Source organism: Dipodomys merriami, unplaced genomic scaffold, assembly GCF_024711535.1.
Source record: "Dipodomys merriami isolate MVZ:Mamm:240054 unplaced genomic scaffold, mDipMer1.0.p SCAF_1, whole genome shotgun sequence".
NCBI lineage: Eukaryota > Metazoa > Chordata > Mammalia > Rodentia > Heteromyidae > Dipodomys > Dipodomys merriami.
The window spans coordinates 51,791,691-51,810,219 of NW_027202270.1; the positions used below are offsets into that span (position 1 = coordinate 51,791,691).

The 18,529-nt window shown below is 33.6% G+C and overlaps 1 protein-coding gene across 5 annotated transcripts in view; it reads left to right on the plus strand.

Annotated features, from left to right (window-relative positions):
* Nucleotides 1-222: 222 nt before the first annotated feature.
* Nucleotides 223-18,529, plus strand: part of Kcnh7 (potassium voltage-gated channel subfamily H member 7) — a 467,602-nt gene continuing 449,295 nt past the window's right edge. For all 5 annotated transcript variants that reach the window (XM_070021893.1, XM_070021895.1, XM_070021899.1 and 2 more), the window contains exons 1-2: nt 223-529; nt 2,229-2,459. In XM_070021893.1, coding sequence (XP_069877994.1) covers nt 454-529; nt 2,229-2,459 — 307 coding nt within the window. In that variant the 5' untranslated portion in view covers nt 223-453. The remainder of the gene's footprint in view (nt 530-2,228; nt 2,460-18,529) is intronic.

The window sequence follows — 18,529 nt, forward strand, 5'->3', positions numbered from 1 at the left end:
CGGGGCTCTGGGCAACAGCCAGGTTAAGCCCATTTGCACTGGGAAATTGGCGCTGCTTGGAAGAAGAGAAACGGATCGATTGCCCTTCTGACTCCCCCGCCACCCCTGCCCACCCCGCCCTCCCACCGCACCCTCCCTCCCACGGCCCTCCCCCACGCCGCCTCCCCTCACCCCGCCTCCTTCCCGCTCCCCACCCCCCCACCCCCTCGAACCTCTCTCGCCCGCGGCAGTCCGGTGCGAGGTCCCCTCTGGAAGGTGAGCGGAATGGACTGGATTCCAGCGAGGACAGCGTGCATCTGGAAGCGGTGCTAATGGGAAGAGATTTCTGCTTTCCAGAGAGGATGCGCTGCCACAAAGAGCGGCTGGCGCGCTGGCCTGGGCTCTAGCCGAGGAGAGATCCCGGGAGAAGTCCGGAGCTCGCGGGGGAGCGCTCGCAGGAAGACCCGGGGCAACATGCCTGTTCGCAGGGGGCATGTGGCACCGCAGAACACGTTCCTGGGGACCATCATACGGAAATTTGAAGGGCAAAGTAAGTTGATTCGTTCCCTCCTCTCTCTCTCGCTCTCTGCTTTGATAGTGCACTTGGCATCCGCTGCTTACAAGCTGGGGAGACGGGAGACGGGCAACTCCCGGGCTCTGGCAACTTAACAGGCTGTGAAACGCAGCCAGGAGGTTCCAAAGGCAGCGCGAGCGTTCGCTCTCTAATATTAATTTTGATTTACATTTTAGATTACGGTCTCCATTATACAAGGCAATTCGATCCTAGGCTCCTACTGCTCCATTATCTGTCTTGCTACTTAATGCCCTACTATTCTTACTATCTTAAAGGGAACGTGCTTGTAGAAACAGGGGGTATATTTTGAGGCTGTTTTATTGTAGACTTTTTGTAAAGTCAGAAGGGGAGCCGAGCCATAGTGTGGAAGCACGGGCAGTGTAAATGGAAACAGCGATGTAAATAGCTCATGCAAACTGTAATACCACCACCACCGCCGCCGCCGCCCCCCCCACCCCCCGCCCTGGGCAAATTGCAGGGCTGTAGAAAGACAGGGATGCGTGCTTGCTGTTAGCTTCTAGAAGGTAAAGTTTATATTGAATGAATGCAAATATACACAAACGCGATCATTTGGGAAAGCAATATCTCCACTGTGCCTGTTTCCAATGCAAATAGCTGACTATAAGAAGGAACATTCCCATCTCTTTTGTCTCCCCTTTAATTTCCCCATCTAGAAATTTAAAAATCGAAAAGTATGAAATATCACAGAGACCAAACTGGAAAAAAAATCTGATGTAGGCTAATGACCAGAAATTAATTATGTAAACATGTAACCCTTTACCTTTGTTAATTTATATTTCACATTTTGTTCATTCTCATGAAGACACATCTGTGTTATGTACTTTGAAATTTTATGGCACTGCATTTAGTGATGTGACAATCTGATACTTTGTTAACCATATAAACTTGCATAGCCTACTTAACATTCTTTCTGGAAACAGCAAATATTATCTGCGATCAAAATTGCTAAGATCTTTACATCTAAATTTTCACTACTGCACAAAATTTCAAGTTTCTCTTAAAGTAAAAGAAAAAAAGGGGGATGTTAACACAAGGCTTACTACACATGTGTGCAAATATTTTTATCTTTTAGAAAATATACATCACAAAGAGGTGAACCTTTGCATTATTAAACTGCTGAAAAATGTGAAGTAGTTTCATAGCTAAAGCTAGTTGTCCTGTCATTTGTTAATATGATGTGTAGTATGCCTTAGAGAAACAGAGAAAAGGCTACATCCAAAAATAATAACTACTTTAAAAAAGTTGTATTTGAAGGCCAAAGTTGAAGTGAGAAATGTGACAGCTTAAAGATGTTTCTGTCTTTTGCCTTAGATAATTGTTATTTTACCATTAAATAGAACTCTGGAAGTGTCAGTGAATCAGCTGTTTGAGTGTCCACTAGGACCCCTTGAAGAACTTCAAAACTAGACTATCAGATTTTTTTTTACAATTGCTTAGTGGTTCCCTTAATACATACTGTAAAGATTACTAAGAACTGCTAACTTTATAGCTTTCAGGATATCTATTTTGTGTGCTTATTTTTTGTTCAAAGGTCTAGCACTTGGTGGAAGCACCTGCATTTAATCAGGCTCTTTATTATGCAACAATTTGTTTCAGTGTTCATAAGAATCTTGTGAAAACAGTTAAATGATGGCTTACCATTTTCTTATTACAGATAAAAAATTTATCATTGCAAATGCCAGAGTGCAGAACTGTGCCATCATCTACTGCAATGATGGGTTCTGTGAGATGACTGGTTTCTCCAGGCCAGATGTCATGCAGAAGCCATGCACCTGCGACTTTCTCCATGGGCCTGAAACCAAGAGGCACGATATTGCCCAAATTGCCCAGGCATTGCTGGGGTCAGAGGAGAGGAAAGTGGAAGTCACCTATTATCACAAAAATGGTAAAGTTTATCTATTTAGTATTCTGTGTATTGAATTCCATTGAAAAGCTGATTTGATTATTGAAAGTTCATATACAGAGAAACCCCATCTATTTCATTGTACACATATGCTTTACTTACACTGCTTTTCTATATAAGCTGTATGGATATTGATATTCTCCTTAGTGAACAAGGGTACTCTGAATTCATCAAAAGGGCAATAACAAAGACACTGAGGACAAAATGTCACAAGTCAGTTTTGCACAGTTTTTTTCTAAAGAATAATATAAAGATAATACCTTAGTGATTGCACTGATGTGCATTTAGAAGAAAGCATAATTTCATTTACTTCAACTTGAATTATCTCACAAAGTTGTGGGGAGAGCTGTATATGAAAACTATTAGTTTATAACTATTACTTTCTTGTCTCTAGATATTGATTCACAATGCTTGTTTCCTTTCTTTTTTTTTTTAAATATATAACATTTACTTAATATATAAAAGCTTCTGAAATTGATAGAGTAAAGCTGTGTGAGTTTTTGTCTTACAATAAGAAATAGAGAATATGTCATAGTTGTTTATAAAATAAACAATATAGAAAAGGAGCTATAACTCTGATACTATTAGCACTCACTTTTAAAACTGCAGCAGACCTGGCATTTAAAACCTAAGGTCATCCTTCAGGGATACATTTCCTTCTTTCAGGCTTGCTATGGGAGCAATATGTTAATATGTTTCCATTATATATATATATATATATATATATATATATATATATATTACACCAAAATATGTGTGTGCTCCAATTTAGGGCTTAGAGTTAAAATACTTTTAGAAAATGTTTGATTATAGTTAATTTTGTCAAAATCACATCATCTATTAGATCTGATGACAGAAATCAATGAAGCAGCAGATACCGCTGTGATTTTTAGCAAACTCTTAAGTTTTGATAATTGTGTTCTATGCCAAATAACCTATGCCATATAATGACTCATCATTTGGTAAACTAGAGATAAAATAGCAAAGAACATAGTTCTTTCTCTTATTTCCTTATAAATTAAGTGCTCCATGATGGAAAATATACAACTCTGAATTACTAGAACTTGATAGGACAACCACCTATGACTGGAAAAAAAACAGGTTTGTGTAAATGTGTGCTAACCTTAAATGAAGTAAATTATATGATGACCAAAAACATAGAAGTTGTTTTAGTCCTTCTATTTTTTATTCCTTTCCTAATAAGCAGTGTTTACAATGTAGAAATTTTAGGACTGTTTTTTGTCTTGAAAACATTTATTGGACTGAGGATCTAACTACACAAGTGCACCTTAATCTCTTTTGTCTATCTCATGCAGTCACTGGGCTGTTGAAATAGTTTGAATGTTTGACATTACTTCCTCATCTGACTTTGTTATACAATGTCAACAGTGTATCATGGTTCTTCAGGGTCTGCTGCTCTATCATTAGTCATTATGTCTTGTAGACAATTTCAGAATGTTTTCAGCCTATAGAATTGAAGTATAAAACAAATCTGAACTGCCCAGGCCACTTATATTCTAAGTATAGTTTTTAAATAAAGTGTTTCTGCAGCTTTGAATTGATAGTTATGTGAAACCTAGTTAGTCCATATAATGTAACTGCAAAATGTAAAATGACCTGAAACAATTTAAAGATTAATGAATGTACACAGAATCACAAACATGATGATAAAAAATTTCTGTAGCAAAGATGTTAGTACACTAACTAATAATTTCTTATTTATGCAGATTAGAATTTCCATCCTTTCATGAAAGAGTAGCTCATTTGGAAGCTCAGTTAGGTATAGACATATCAAACTTTGGTGACATTTTTGGTTTGATTGGTGTTTCTGATTGATGGGATTCAGATTTAAGTACTTGGATATCTTTTGTATTACAAAACAAATACTGTACAGTTATCTGGGATTGATTTGGAAAGCATGAAGTGACTAGAGAACCCCCAAAGAAAAAATGATGAGTTTGAATAACTTCCATAAATTGTGAAAATATGCTGATACTTTCTTGCTCTGAATATAACTAAGGTTTTTTTTTTCTTTTTTTCTGATAGATGAGATATCTTGAATAGAATTGTTAGAGGATATTGGTTTTGTTCAATGCAATTGTAAAACAAGTCAGGACTTAAATTCAAATGCATTGACCTCCATTGACCTGCAGGCCACACAACATACATTTACACAATCATAAAGAGAAAAACTTTCATCACTTCTATTCATTTGTTTCCCAAAGTTTCCTTAATAATTTAATGTTGATTTTCTAGTTAGACATTTTTTTTAATTTTTTTTAAAATTTAATTTTTTTTTTGTCGGTCATGGGGCTTGAACTCTGGGCCTGGGCACTGTCCCTCAGCATTTCAGCTCAAGGCTAGTGCCGTACCACTTGAGCCACTGCATCACTTCCTAATGTTGATTTTCTTAGTTCTTCTCAGAGCTTGCTTCCATTACTCCAGTATACAGAATTTCACAAAAATATAACAAAGTCATTTAGTGAACATAATAAGCAAATTAACAAAAAACTTGAGTATTTTGCTTCTACCCTTGTGAATCATTTATAATGGTGTAGCAAAATTCTCAGCAGACATTAAGTCTGAAAACTTGTTTTGTAAAGTGACCCTAAGGCTTTATAAGTAGCTTAAGCCTGAGATTTATGCAATGAGTTCCTATTGAGTCAGTGTACCTTCATGTCATCCATTGTTCTACCATGAGTAATCATGTGATTGTGCTAACTATATTTTAACTTGCTATTTACCAGAATATCAATTTAAAAAAAACTGAGCTACAGTATTCACAGTAAGAATATTTGACAGCCCTTCCTTTGAGAATTATATTATACAGTTTAAGTCATTATTGCATAAATCACTCTTGGCAGCTGTAAAATATTGCTTAAGGTGATAAAAGTATAAATCTTTTGACATAAAACTCTAATTATACAAAACTATAATTATGCTGAGGCTTATGTAAGTATGGGCATATATTTTAATGCAGTAATACAATCATTTAAAACAATTTTGGGGGGGGAGAATGAGAAATAGCAAGTTTCCTGTCATTAAACAATTTATAGTTTGTAGATGATAAGAACTAGAAATAAAACAGGAGAGCATAGTTCAGTTAGTCTTCTCTTAGTTTGTTTTTCACTCGACTTGGGGTGCATCAAGGTATAGAGCTAGCTAACTTCATGAGCTTCCAGAATCTCTCTGCCATGTTTGTATATGTGATAGTAAATTACTAAACAAACTTCAAGAAAAATCAAAGCAGGTTTTTCCCAACAAAATCAAAGACTCTGACTCAAATGGGAAGGAAGATGTAAACTGGATGTTATAAGCAGGATAAATTATATTACTCGAGCAGAATGTGAAATGTATGGTTTTTAGAGATCAGGGACATTATGTTTGCAGATGCAATCTGATGGTAATTTTGTTAACAAATATAGTACAACTTTTCCTATCTTTAGGCTGCTTTTAAATAACTGAAGGATGGAAAGGGAGCTGAGGAAAGTCCTTGTCTAATCCTGACTGTATTTGTGCAAATTTCCAGAGGCAATATTGGTTTTGTTTTTACAACTTTTTATTCTGAGAATACTATGAAAAGATAATTTTTAAACTTGTTGGTGTTGATGTTGGTGGTAGTGTGTGTGTTGAAGATATATACTTAGTGCTCACTTTTTCTGGTTGTACACAGTGCAATTGCAGCACAGAAACTGAGATGTAAAAGGAGATATTTCATTCTCAGGACATTTGTATTTTAGAATAATTCATGTTCACTTCCACATTCTAAAGCCTAATTGTTTCCATGAAGTCATTCTTAAAAACAGATCATATTAATTATAAAACTAAGAAACTTTTAGGAATAGAGAGAACATGAAATTCAAGGTGAATTACCACTCTTCTTCTATTCTTTATTGTTAAGATAAAGATGTTAATACACATTTCTTGTCACCATTTGTTACACATAAAAATTTCTGAAAGAAGCAATGCAGTTCAAATAAACTTTAGTCATACATATGTATCTATTATAATAACTTTATATAATCTTTATGTCACATAATATATGCAGCTCTCCTAATTCTTGGATTGAGTAGTAGAGGTACAGATGGTAGTTTTAAAGACAAGAATAGAAATATATTATATGTATGCGTAATTCAAGCAATAGGGAAGATTTCCAGGGAGTTTGTTGCCTAGAATTTGTTTTAGTGTCACTTTAAATTTCTGTCTATACTTTTTTCTGTCTTCTTCAATTGGATATTATAAGAACAGTAATCCTAAAACTCATTTTCTTTCAAATATCTAAATTTTATAGCATCTCTAGTACTCTGGACAGTATGTTTAATCAATTGTACTAGTTGGTAAAATAAGTATTTTCAAGAGTTAGTCTTCCTCACGTGTTCAAATTTATTTCATCATTATTTTAAGTGAATATTCATTGTCCTGAAAATGGGTGTGATCTCTGTTCATCCTTCCGTGCACCACCCTCCAGCACCATCCCTTTAAGTAAGTAGCTCCCACACTAAAAAGAAGTAATGTTTCTGGTGGTCTGAGAGATAAGTGCCTTGCTATTTTTATATCCAGGGTCAGTTTAATGATAGGGGCAATGGATAGGGAGCAGGAAGAACTTGCTTTCTGATGGCTTCAAGGAGTTTTTATTTGTATTTGTTGTTGTTGTTTGTATTTGTATTTGTTGTTGTTGTTTGATATAAATAGTTGCAAGATCAGTAGTTTGCAGCTAGTCTTCCAAGTATGTCTATGGTTTGTTGAGCAACAAGGAATTAGTTTTGGAGTATGAAATATTGGACTTCATCTGTCCATATCAACAGAAATATTGGGGGTAATTTTCTCCCCTCCCACTTTTAAGCCTCAAAGATCACTAAATTCTTTCAACACTTACCTCTGAAGTATCCCATAAGGTTCCTCCTGATTCTCTGCATCCACTGTTAAGTACTCTGAGTTAAATCCTCTTGATACTTTTTTCACTTTATTCTCCCCAGTGCCATCACAGAGGGAATCCTGAATACTGAGAATAACCTCTTATTTTTTACTCTGATTGAATGTGTTACATTCAGTATAAGACACAGTAGTATTTCTGGTACAGTTTCTTGCCACAATGTATTTGATGTGTCTTAATTAGTTGAATAAATGGCAAAACATTTTTTTACCTATGAACATTATGTTTCTATCATATTTTCCATTTGATATTTACTATACAGAAGGCCCAAGTTACACAGTATGAATATTTTATACCTAGTACCACATCTTATCATTCAGTTTTCTTGAAAATTCCTAACCCACAATGAAGCTTGAATTCAGGGATACAGAATAATGAAGTGTAAAGTCCAAACAAATTAAGATAATTATTAATAAAATACAAATTATTATTGTTCAATAAATGTACTCTCTGTCTCTGCTGTGTTGCCTGCAGTTAGCAACAGTACTGATCTACTAAGAAGCAATGGAAATAGGCCGCAATAACACATTAATCTTCATAGTGAGGAACTATGTCCTATTATTGAAAACTTAAGAAAGAAACTTGTCCCAGGTGAGTTGTGAGAAGAGTATTAGGCTCCTCTTACAATGACTGAACATTTTTTAATATCCTCTTCTTTTTCCTTTAATTTTACTTTAGATTCTAGTTTTAAATAGAAAAGTGCTCTTTCTGTGACAAGACCAGTCATGGCTGAGTCAGCCCTCTATGGCTTTTTCCAGGTTGAATCTATTCTATTTGTATGCACTTCCACTATTTGGTAGAATGTCTCACACTATTTTTTACAAAGAAAAAGAGAAGAAAAACAGAAATGAATAATATATGGTATAGAGTGAGTTATATGTAATGGATAGTGAATAAAATGTGATATTCAGTGATTGGCCGGAGGAGGGTAAAGAATGCTGGGAAGGATGGCCGTAAAGTAGCCTGGGTCAGGTGAATCATGCCAGGCTGATTGGGATGGAGTTTTGCCTTTGTTTTACCTGAGTTTTCCTCCAAGTTAATTAATCAGAAAACATTATTGCAGTGGGTGAGCTTTATTACTGTTGTCAATTTTTCTTCTTTTTTTCTTCCCTCAACATTATCAAGTGTTTAAATTAGCATTATTTGTTGGTTCTGATAAAATGTTAATTCTGTATGCAGTTTGAAACATCATGGGCTTTAAGAAACATATAATAATTTCATGGGATTAAAGCAACTTGGAATATCTGTCACATTCACACAGACCACTCGCATCTACAGTAAAAACATCTTTTTGAATTTTATTCAGTGAAATTGTTTTGATAAACCAACATATGCACACAATGAAGATAATTTAAATATAAAATTAGTGGTGGTTTTGTAGTTATTTTCTCAAAAATCCAGTTAAGGCAAACATTCAAGACAAAATAAATAAGGTATTTGTATGTATGTGGAAAAATTGTTTTGGAAAATATCACATTTGGTACTCACAATAAGTATTTGTACATAGTAATTAAGATCATATCAATCAGCCAAAAACCTACATGAGAGCTATGCAATATTACATAATGAGTAACTAATTTTAAATCATGTTTATATTTGTATTTTTACATTAGCTAAAATTTCTTCTGCTTGTTCAAAAAACTGACATATAATACCTATTTTACTTAGTAATACCAATCAGCTGATATTTAGCTGTACATTATAATGTGTGGGTGTACCTTCTGGATGCTATTTCTCATTATATTCCGCTATTAAAAATAGATTTTCTCCCAAAGATAAATGCTTTTTGACTTCCATTTCTGTGACTGGTTCATTGCACAAGTTTCTTCAACTGATTTTTGTGGTAAGTTTTACAGAAGATAGTATCATATTATCCTTATCTACAGACCAGTTCATTTTAGGTTGAGAGAAGGAATATATTAATGATCACAGAATAAGGTATCTAAGATCTGTCTACACTTAAAAACTCTATATTATTGCATCCACATAATGAGATTTCAAAACTTTACTGTCTACTATTTAGCTTCAAACTAGTTTCAAACATAGGCTCTATTGGTAACCTGAACAATAGATATGATCAATATAACTTCCAGGAGAGACTAAAATAAGGTTCATCATAATTGTTTCATTTAAATATAACTTTATCAGCCAAAATGAATGTCAGTGTATTCAATTTCAGTAGAATAAGGAAGATTATTACATACAAGTTTTGTATAATCTTTATTAGAGACACTCGTGAAAGAATCTCCATTTTGGATTAGAAACTGTACATCAGTTTAGATTCGAGGACATTTTTAGTTAAGGGCTCCATGTATGTTAACTGTGTAGTACTTGTTCAGGAAATCAAGAAGGGATTTCAGATTCTAATGTGATGCATTGGCAATTTTCTTTCTTTTTTTTGAGTCTAATATGTATTTTTAATAAATAAAAAGTAATAAGAAAGCAATAAGCTAACATTTACTTCACAGTTTTTTGACTTGCATTTCTTTTTTTTAATTGTGAAAATACCATATAGAGGGGTTAAAATTACATGGACAATTAAATCTATCCCCCCCCACGCCAAAGTTGTAAAGTTCATTTTTCGACATAATGACTTGTACATCTCATTGTTGCGATGAGTCCGCTTGTATCCCTATTTAAACGATTTGTTTTTCCCCTTCCCCTCCACAAATTATACCGACATCAAATACAGTGAAAGCAGGGGTTATACTGTGGGGGACGGACATACAAAGCAACAAAGAAATCATCTTATAAATATGTTAGAAACAATTGCATGAAAATAAAAACACTTGAATACTTACCTTGGGGTTCATTTCACCTAACTTGTGATTTGACAGCATTCACCACTAGTATTTAAAAGAGAATTATAGACAGCCACTGAATAAGTATTAAGTATTATTTTAACATAATATTTAATAATATGTCATTGCTATATGTTATATTCCATATCTTAATTATAATTATTCCTGGTGTGTTGAAACACTTCCACTTTTCTTCATCTTTGGCTAACCATCACACTCCATACTTGCATTTGACCTCCTCACAGAAGCTATCTCCCTTAGGATTCTTCCTTGTACCCTCTAGGCTCCTTCATTCTGGATAACCTTTCTATGTCCTTCACCAGTACTTCTACATTGTTAAGCAAACTTCTGTACAGTTTTGACCACTACTCCTTCCTAAGCTTTTCTCTAAATCCCTCAGAAAGTCAGTTGTTTCCATATTTCCTTTCATTCTATTCATGTCATCATTATAATACTTAGGAAATAATGTTGTAGAAATTTACTTCTATGGCTGTTTCTCACACTGAACACTTAACATTTTGAAGGGACTTGTTAAGACACTTAAAAAAACCTAGAGGTTTTTGTTCAGCTACACAACTATTTTTAGGTGAAAATAGTTGTAAGATGGCTGTGTCTAGAAAAGTCATATTCATTCATTCATTCATTCACTCATGCAACATCTTAAGCCAATTATTTTGATAGAGATGAGAACTATAAAAATTAATAACTTGTATTGATTAGTAGTTGAAAAAGAATGTTTTCAACAGCAAAAAAAAAATTTCTTTCTATAAAAACCTAACCACTTCATAATCTAAGAAAATGAAATGTGTATTGTCTGAAGAGTCTGGACAGATCATGTACACCATCAGCAATTTTGAGGGGTTAATAAAAAGAAGAGAGTCTCCTCATGTCCCTGTGGCAAATTTGCAGCTTGAAAGAACTCGTAATCCTCCCTGCATCACCTTAGTTAAATACACATGATAAAAATACTCCTGAAATCTTACAAACTGAATTTTTTTATTCTGATAAATTTTTCTTCCAACATTTTCTATATACAAGACATGCCTCATCTCTATACTGGTTTTTCATGACAATTATTTTTCTTTATATTGCCACAACCTTTGAGTCAGGCGATCGAGAGTGTAAAGCCTGTGTGGTATCAGAAGACACTCATCAGTTCTAACATGTTCAGCATTATTTCAACTCCCCCGCAAGGATTTCGTATCTCTGACAGTCTTTGTCAAAGCAATACAACACTACATTTGGAACATTGGAAAGAGAGAATAAAGATCTATAACCTTGAAACCAGGAAATGTGAACCATTAAAATGATATTATCACATTATATCATATGCATTTTTCTGTAATGTTTTCTACATTCACATGTGTGTACAAATATGCATGGGGCATTTTTATCAATACCTGAAAAATGGTATGCTGCATAGGCTAGTATATGATTTGTTTCCCTCACTGACAAATGTATGCTAAATCTACATATAATGTAAAACCTATATAAATTATTTTAGCATTCACAAATAATTTCAATAGATGAAATAGCATATTATCCAAAACACTCTAAGGAACATGTTATAATTTCCAACTTCTTACTATTGTAAATGCACTAAAAAAAACCTGTGTCTGTACTTCTTCTACATTTTCTTCATGTATATGTCCTGCCATTGCTGGATAAAAGAGTAAATGTATGTAAAAGCAAACATGTATTTTTGATACATTTTGCTGAATGATACACTCCTAAAGGGAATTCATGCAATTACAAATTTCATATGCAAAATGAAACTTCTCATTCCATTTTGTATTTTTGTCAATCCCATAATATAATACCTTAAAATTAACTTAATATATTTCCTGAAAATGTATGTGCATATTATTTGAGGTAATGTATTTTCATTTTAAAGAAACTAGTGCCAAATGTTGTTATAGCTAGGGAGCAATGTAAAGTTTTTGAATGACAATACTTGTAAAAATTGTTCTGCACACACACATGCATACATTTGCACACACATTTTTCATCTTTACATTCAACATTTCCATTTTGGTAATGTTCTAGCAATTAATCAAATCTAAAATTCATCAACATAATTGAATTTTCACTAATTTAAACAATTTACAAATTATTGTTTGAAGTTTTTATATGAAATAACTTTGGATTTTATTTATTCATTTACTTTTATTTTTATTTTTGCCACTTCTGGGACTTGAGCACTGGGCCTAGGCTCTGTTCCTGAGCTTCTTTTGTTTGAGGCTAGTGTGCTCTACCATGTGAGCCCCAGTGCCACTTCTGGTATTTTCTGAGTAATTTATTGGAGATAAGAGTAGAGTCTCACAGACTTTCCTGCCCAGACTGGCTTGGAACAGCAATCCTCAGATCTCAGTCTCCTGAGTAGCTAAGATTACAGGGATGAGCTACCAATGCCCAGCTTAATTTTATTATTTCTTAATGTAATAAGTTTATATATTTGACCACAATTACAGTGATTAATAGTATGGCAATAGTTTTTCAATAGTTTTCATTGAATATATAAATTTTCTGTAGAACATTAGTTTTTCTCAGATGAAAAACGATTACCATAAAAGCAAGTAAACCTGTAAGACATAAACTTTCTGCTAGAACAGACATAACAGAAATCAAATGTACTTATTTACCAAAAGTGACATTCAATGTTCAGAATTACACAAAAATATAAGAGAAAATACGTAAGAAACAGAAACTTTACATTATCTTGACTAAACCACAAACTTTACCCAAATACTCCAGTATAATACTATTAAGAAGACTGCAGGGAATGATCATTCTATTCCTCAACTGCCTTACTTACACAAGATGTGCAGATCTCAGGTAATCTGATCTTTCTAGCCATGATGCTGTTCTCAGGTGTTCCCTCCAGGTGTTCTTTATAACGAATGTCACTTAACCAAGCCTCAGTAGGATTTATGCATTCCCACATGGCTATTTTCAGAATTTCTTCCCTGAATGAGGAACTATAGAAAATGCCATTAATGATGCCCAATTTCAACTCTTCTATTAGTCAGTATCTGTTCAGTTCACCTTCTAAAGCTGCAGGACTAATATTCATGCAGTTTATAGTTTTAGAGTAAACAGGTATTCTATGGAAATATCATACTCACCAGCATTCTTTTTTCAAATATCTTTCCTGGAAATCACACATAATGTGACATATAGAAAATTGTAGGTTAGTTATTGGCTCATTTGGTGTTACAAGTCGCCTCAATGATGAAATTCCATTGGAAAATAATTTTTAAAAAATAGTTTTTTAAATGTCACCAATACTGACCAAGTTCTCTAAATTCTCAAATAAGAGTTTAATTATGTCATCTTATATTGCATCAATTTTAGAAAATACAATTAAGTAGCTGTTAGAACTATATCTCTGCTACTTAAATGAAAATCTCAAGTATAAAAGAATAAAAGTGCCTTGATAAAAGTATTTTCTATAGGATATTTTAAGAATCACAGGTTCCATATATTTCAGATATAAAGAATTAAGGTTAAACTTTCACCTACAGAAGAAATACCTGGAAAATAAACATAAAAGCAATTCCAGAGTTCTCATTTCACTCCAGCAGTAGGTATATGTGCCTACCTCTGCTAAAGAAGAAACATACACTCGAAAAGGCCATACAAATTGTGTATAGCATTGATACCATAATATAAACACAGAGTTTTGTGGCTGTTCATACTATTGTTCCTGAATTAATCAACTTTCCCATGTCTCCAAATATAGTTTGACCATAACACAACTTAAAAGTCAGACTATAGCATTGCATTCTTTTGGTTGATATGTATTTCTTTATCTAGACATATGTACAATAGTATTTTCTAAAATATTAACAGATTGGTTTATTCATCCGTAGCAACTTTTATAAGTAATTTTATGCTTGGGAATAATTGGATGATAGTGTTTGGTATGATAATAAAGTATGCTAGGATATGTCATGAGTGTAGTATGTATACTTTAAGTATTATGAACAACAACTCATTTTCAAATATTTATAATGTGTCCCTTTAAAAAATAATTAAATTTAAGAAGTAGGAATTCCATTGTTCTCAATTTAAAGATGATAAGGATGAGGCTCAATAAATTGCTATTCGTGGGCACAGCTCTTCTTTTCTAAAATGTTTATTGTAAAGGTGATGTCATAGGTGTCCTCGCTCTTCTTTTAAAGCTTGTGCTGCCACCATACCAGTCCCCTTCTGCACACCTCCCATTACTGTGGGCTCACTGATACACACAATGTACAAGCGGCTGGACATAAGTTGAATCTTGGGAGAGCAGTGTGGGCCATTTCTGTGTGTTAAACATTTATATATTTTAAAATTAGAGACTTCTTTTTTTCAATAACATTAGGGGACTTTTTATATTTTTTTATTATGAGAATACTGTACAGAGGAGTTACAATTACATGGGCAAGATAACGAGTACATTTCTTATCAAGCATTGTTGCCTTCTCTTTGTTTCCCCTTCCCATCCCTAATCTTTGTTTGCTTAACTACCATTACACAGGATTTTGCAAGACAGCAAGATTCAATTTTAGCACTTTATTCTTGTTTTCCTCTTCATATTAGTGATGATAAAGGGCTTTGGTGAATTATTTAAAATCTCTCTGCCAATATCATGCATAGAGTAGCTGTTGGACAAACTATTACAGCAAATCTGTGATCTGTCACTCATTTGATAAAATGGTAGTTTCTAACCTTAGGAAAGAACACAGCATCAAATTTCAGATCATGGATGTCACAGTGAGATGGCTTGAGTCAAAACAAAAAATATGCATGCAGTATCTGTTTTACTGAAAATTGCCTTACTACTCTGTTCACAGTCTCCTCATCTGTGAAATCGATATTTTGACCACTGTAGAACAAATGTGACAGTAATACTCACTAGACACTATGTTGAAAATAAACTATACAATTTGTGGGGGGAAAACGGTAGGGAGGGAAAAACTAGGAGAAAATGAGGAAGATGTGACACTGTTAACAGTGAAATGTAGGGGCTGGGAAGGTGGCTCAGTGGTAGAGTGCTTGCCTTGCATGCCTGAGGCCCTGGGTTAGATTCCTCAGCACCACATAAGCAAAAAGAAAAAAGCCGGAAGTGGCGCTATGGCTCAAGTGGTAGAGCGCTAGCCTTGAGCAGAAGAGCTGAGGGACAGTGCACAGGCCCAGAGTTCAGGCCCCACGACCAGACCCCCCTCCCCAAAAAAGTGAAATGTACTCCTTTCCCAACTTATGTAACTGCAACACCTTTGTGTATCCCCTCTAAAATAACAATAACATATATAATAAATGAATAAACAAAAAGAATCTCTCTTATCAGTGTATATAAAAATAAATATGATGATAGTTACAAAAGAATTTTCAGTAATTCTTTTTCCGTAGCTAATTTAGCATGTGTATGCAAGGGAAAATATTTTAATACAAAAAGTAAAAACTTATACAAAATTCACATGCTTATTAGCTGTTGTGGTTGAGTAAATAATATTAATTAACATCTGCTATCAATTAAAATTTGGAAATATAATTTGGAGATATACCTGGAAGATTATGATCTTGAAAATTCTGGGTGATTTCCTTCAATTTAGTCTTATTTCAAAATATAAAGACTTATTTTATGTATGGTTAGTCTGAAAAGGTTCACAATCTGGGGCTTTTTAATAGTTCACAGAGTACATCTTTCTTTCTGTTCTATTGCAACCGATTCTAGTAACAGAGTTTCAGGCACAAGTGTGTTTAGAAACAAAAGTTCCTCAAATGCCACACTGATTTATAAGTTCAGCTTACCCTCATCCATCCAGAATTTAGTAAGAATCAAGATGAATCTTATTTACAGCAAAGATGTGTAAATAACTGAAAGCTATCTACTTTTAGAAAATATGCAAGGCAAAGATCCAAGAATCATAGCTATGGTGGCTGTATAATCTATAACCCTTGAAGGATTTCATTTAATTAATATCTAGCAAGAGATTAGAAAAACAATATAGGATTGTTACGGGTGAACTAGATGGGTGGACATTCCAAACATTATCTATATCTGATAGTTGTACCACATTTTCAAATACTATAAAGATATAGATATAGATATAGATATCTTATAAGTAGTTTCTACCTTTTCTGAAGAGTCAAAAAATGTAGCCACTCATTCTTGCAATACTTAAAATGCTTTCTGTGTCGACAAAGACAGTATCTTGGAATCTGGAGAAATGAGTCAGAATTCCTCCAAAGAATACAGTGCACCTGCTGACCTCTTTGAAATAAGACTGCAAATGAATCCTTCTATAAATACCATGTTGATGGTTTTTTGTAAAAGGAATTAACTTTAACCATTTTGTGAACTATTGTGAGCCAGAAAAGGTAAAAGATTGAGTTTATTGTTAAATGCCAATGCTCTATTATAGAATATCTTTTACTTTCAAAAGGAACTTTATCTAGCCTGTATGAAAGAATGGGCATACGGAGGCAATGTATAGAGTCATCTGATTTGAGTTTCTCTATCAGCTTTGGCTGTATGTATTAGTTTATTTGTAATCATATCATGTAAAATTTGTCTTATTGAGTTGGAAGGCTATTCCCAGAAATGTTGAGACAAATAAAAAGTTACCCATGTTCTAACAAATTCATAAGACATGAATTAATTAATTCAAATTTTGGAATGCAAAACCAATTTATTTGTCTCATGATCTTGAGTAGAAATCCCTTTGCAGACATCAAAAAGCAAAGTGAGAGTAGATTAAATTGTTTTTACAAAGGGAAGATAAACCAAATTGGTACAGCTGGCATTCTCATATTGTTTGTATTTTAGCAGATTCAGTACAAACAAAAAGGAAATTATCTTTTGAAAATTGGAGTTGTAAACAAACTTAATGTTTGTAGTGTTACAATTCAAAAAGAGGGGAAAGCTGTGGATTACAATAGTTATAAATATCTTCCTTACATTTGAGCTTCTACCAATTTCCCTATAAATTAGCTCTAGTACTATGGTCAGTATACATTATGGGACATTTTAAAAGGGATATAAAGAAAACAAAGTGAGGTAGGATATGCAAAACTTTCCTTATGTCTGATTTCTTGTTAACTTATGGTGTCTTTTGATTCTGTATTTACTGAATGAAAGGTCATGCATTAAAAAGTACTTGAATGGCTGGACACAAATGGCTCATGTATGTAATCCTAGCTACTTAAGTGGCTGAGATGCAAGGATCAAAGTTCAAAGCCAGCCCATACAGGAAAGTCCATGAAACTCTTATCTCCATTTAACCACCAGAAAACCAGAAGTGTAGCTATTGATCAAATTGATAGAATGTTAATCTTAAACAGAAAAGTTCAAGGACAGCAATAGGTTTTGAGTTCAAGCTCCATGACAAAACAGAAGAGAGAAAGAGAAAGAGAAAGATTGAATGAGGGGGGAATGGGAGAGAGAGACAGAGACAGAGACAGAGAGAAAGAATCCAGAGATAAAAATCCCTGGCAATTTCAAAGTAAATGTATACAACTACCTTGCCGAGGACAACTAGTTTAATATGCTTCTAATAAAATTACAAGCAAGAGTAATTCATGTATCTAATGCCATTATTAATACTTAATATAACAAATTATCTATTAAATGATAATCTTTTAAATATCAAATAAGTACTTGTACCATTAGATGAGGTGAAAAATATTATAGTGAATGTTCCTGTAATCTTCACATGGTTTCAGCTATATTTTCAAGTTGCCACATCTTTTTCTTTCTCCATATTTGTCCACACTCACACACATACACACCTCATACTGCTTTTATATAGCTACTCACTTATTTTGTTGAGAAATTTCGGTTTACCTTCAGAGATGCTGACCTATCATGCTTAAATATGTTAAAATTTTACTTTCTAGTGAATAAAATATTTTATGAAATTACAGCTTAATCATCAAATTTTGAAAATTTTACTTTGAAATAATTCTATGTAATGGCATCTTCTCACTTAAAATCCTCACAATCATTCTACTGTTGTCTGTACCATAGTTTGTCTTTATCAATTAGGGATTTAAGCTAGTATATATTGTCATTTATTACAGCTTCTGTTCAGTTTCAATTAGTGTGAATAACTTTGTAGGACTTGTCATTTCATAGCATTGGCTTGAGGGAGAAATTAATTTTATTTTTACTGAATGTTCACTTTAGATTGTTTATTCTTCTCAACTTGATATAGTGTACATATAAGTATCATTGTTTTTTTCAGCATCACAAAAAGTGATGTAAGTTTCTCTCATTATTATTGATATTAATATCAACCATATTAGCTTTAATAATGTCAATTTTTCACATT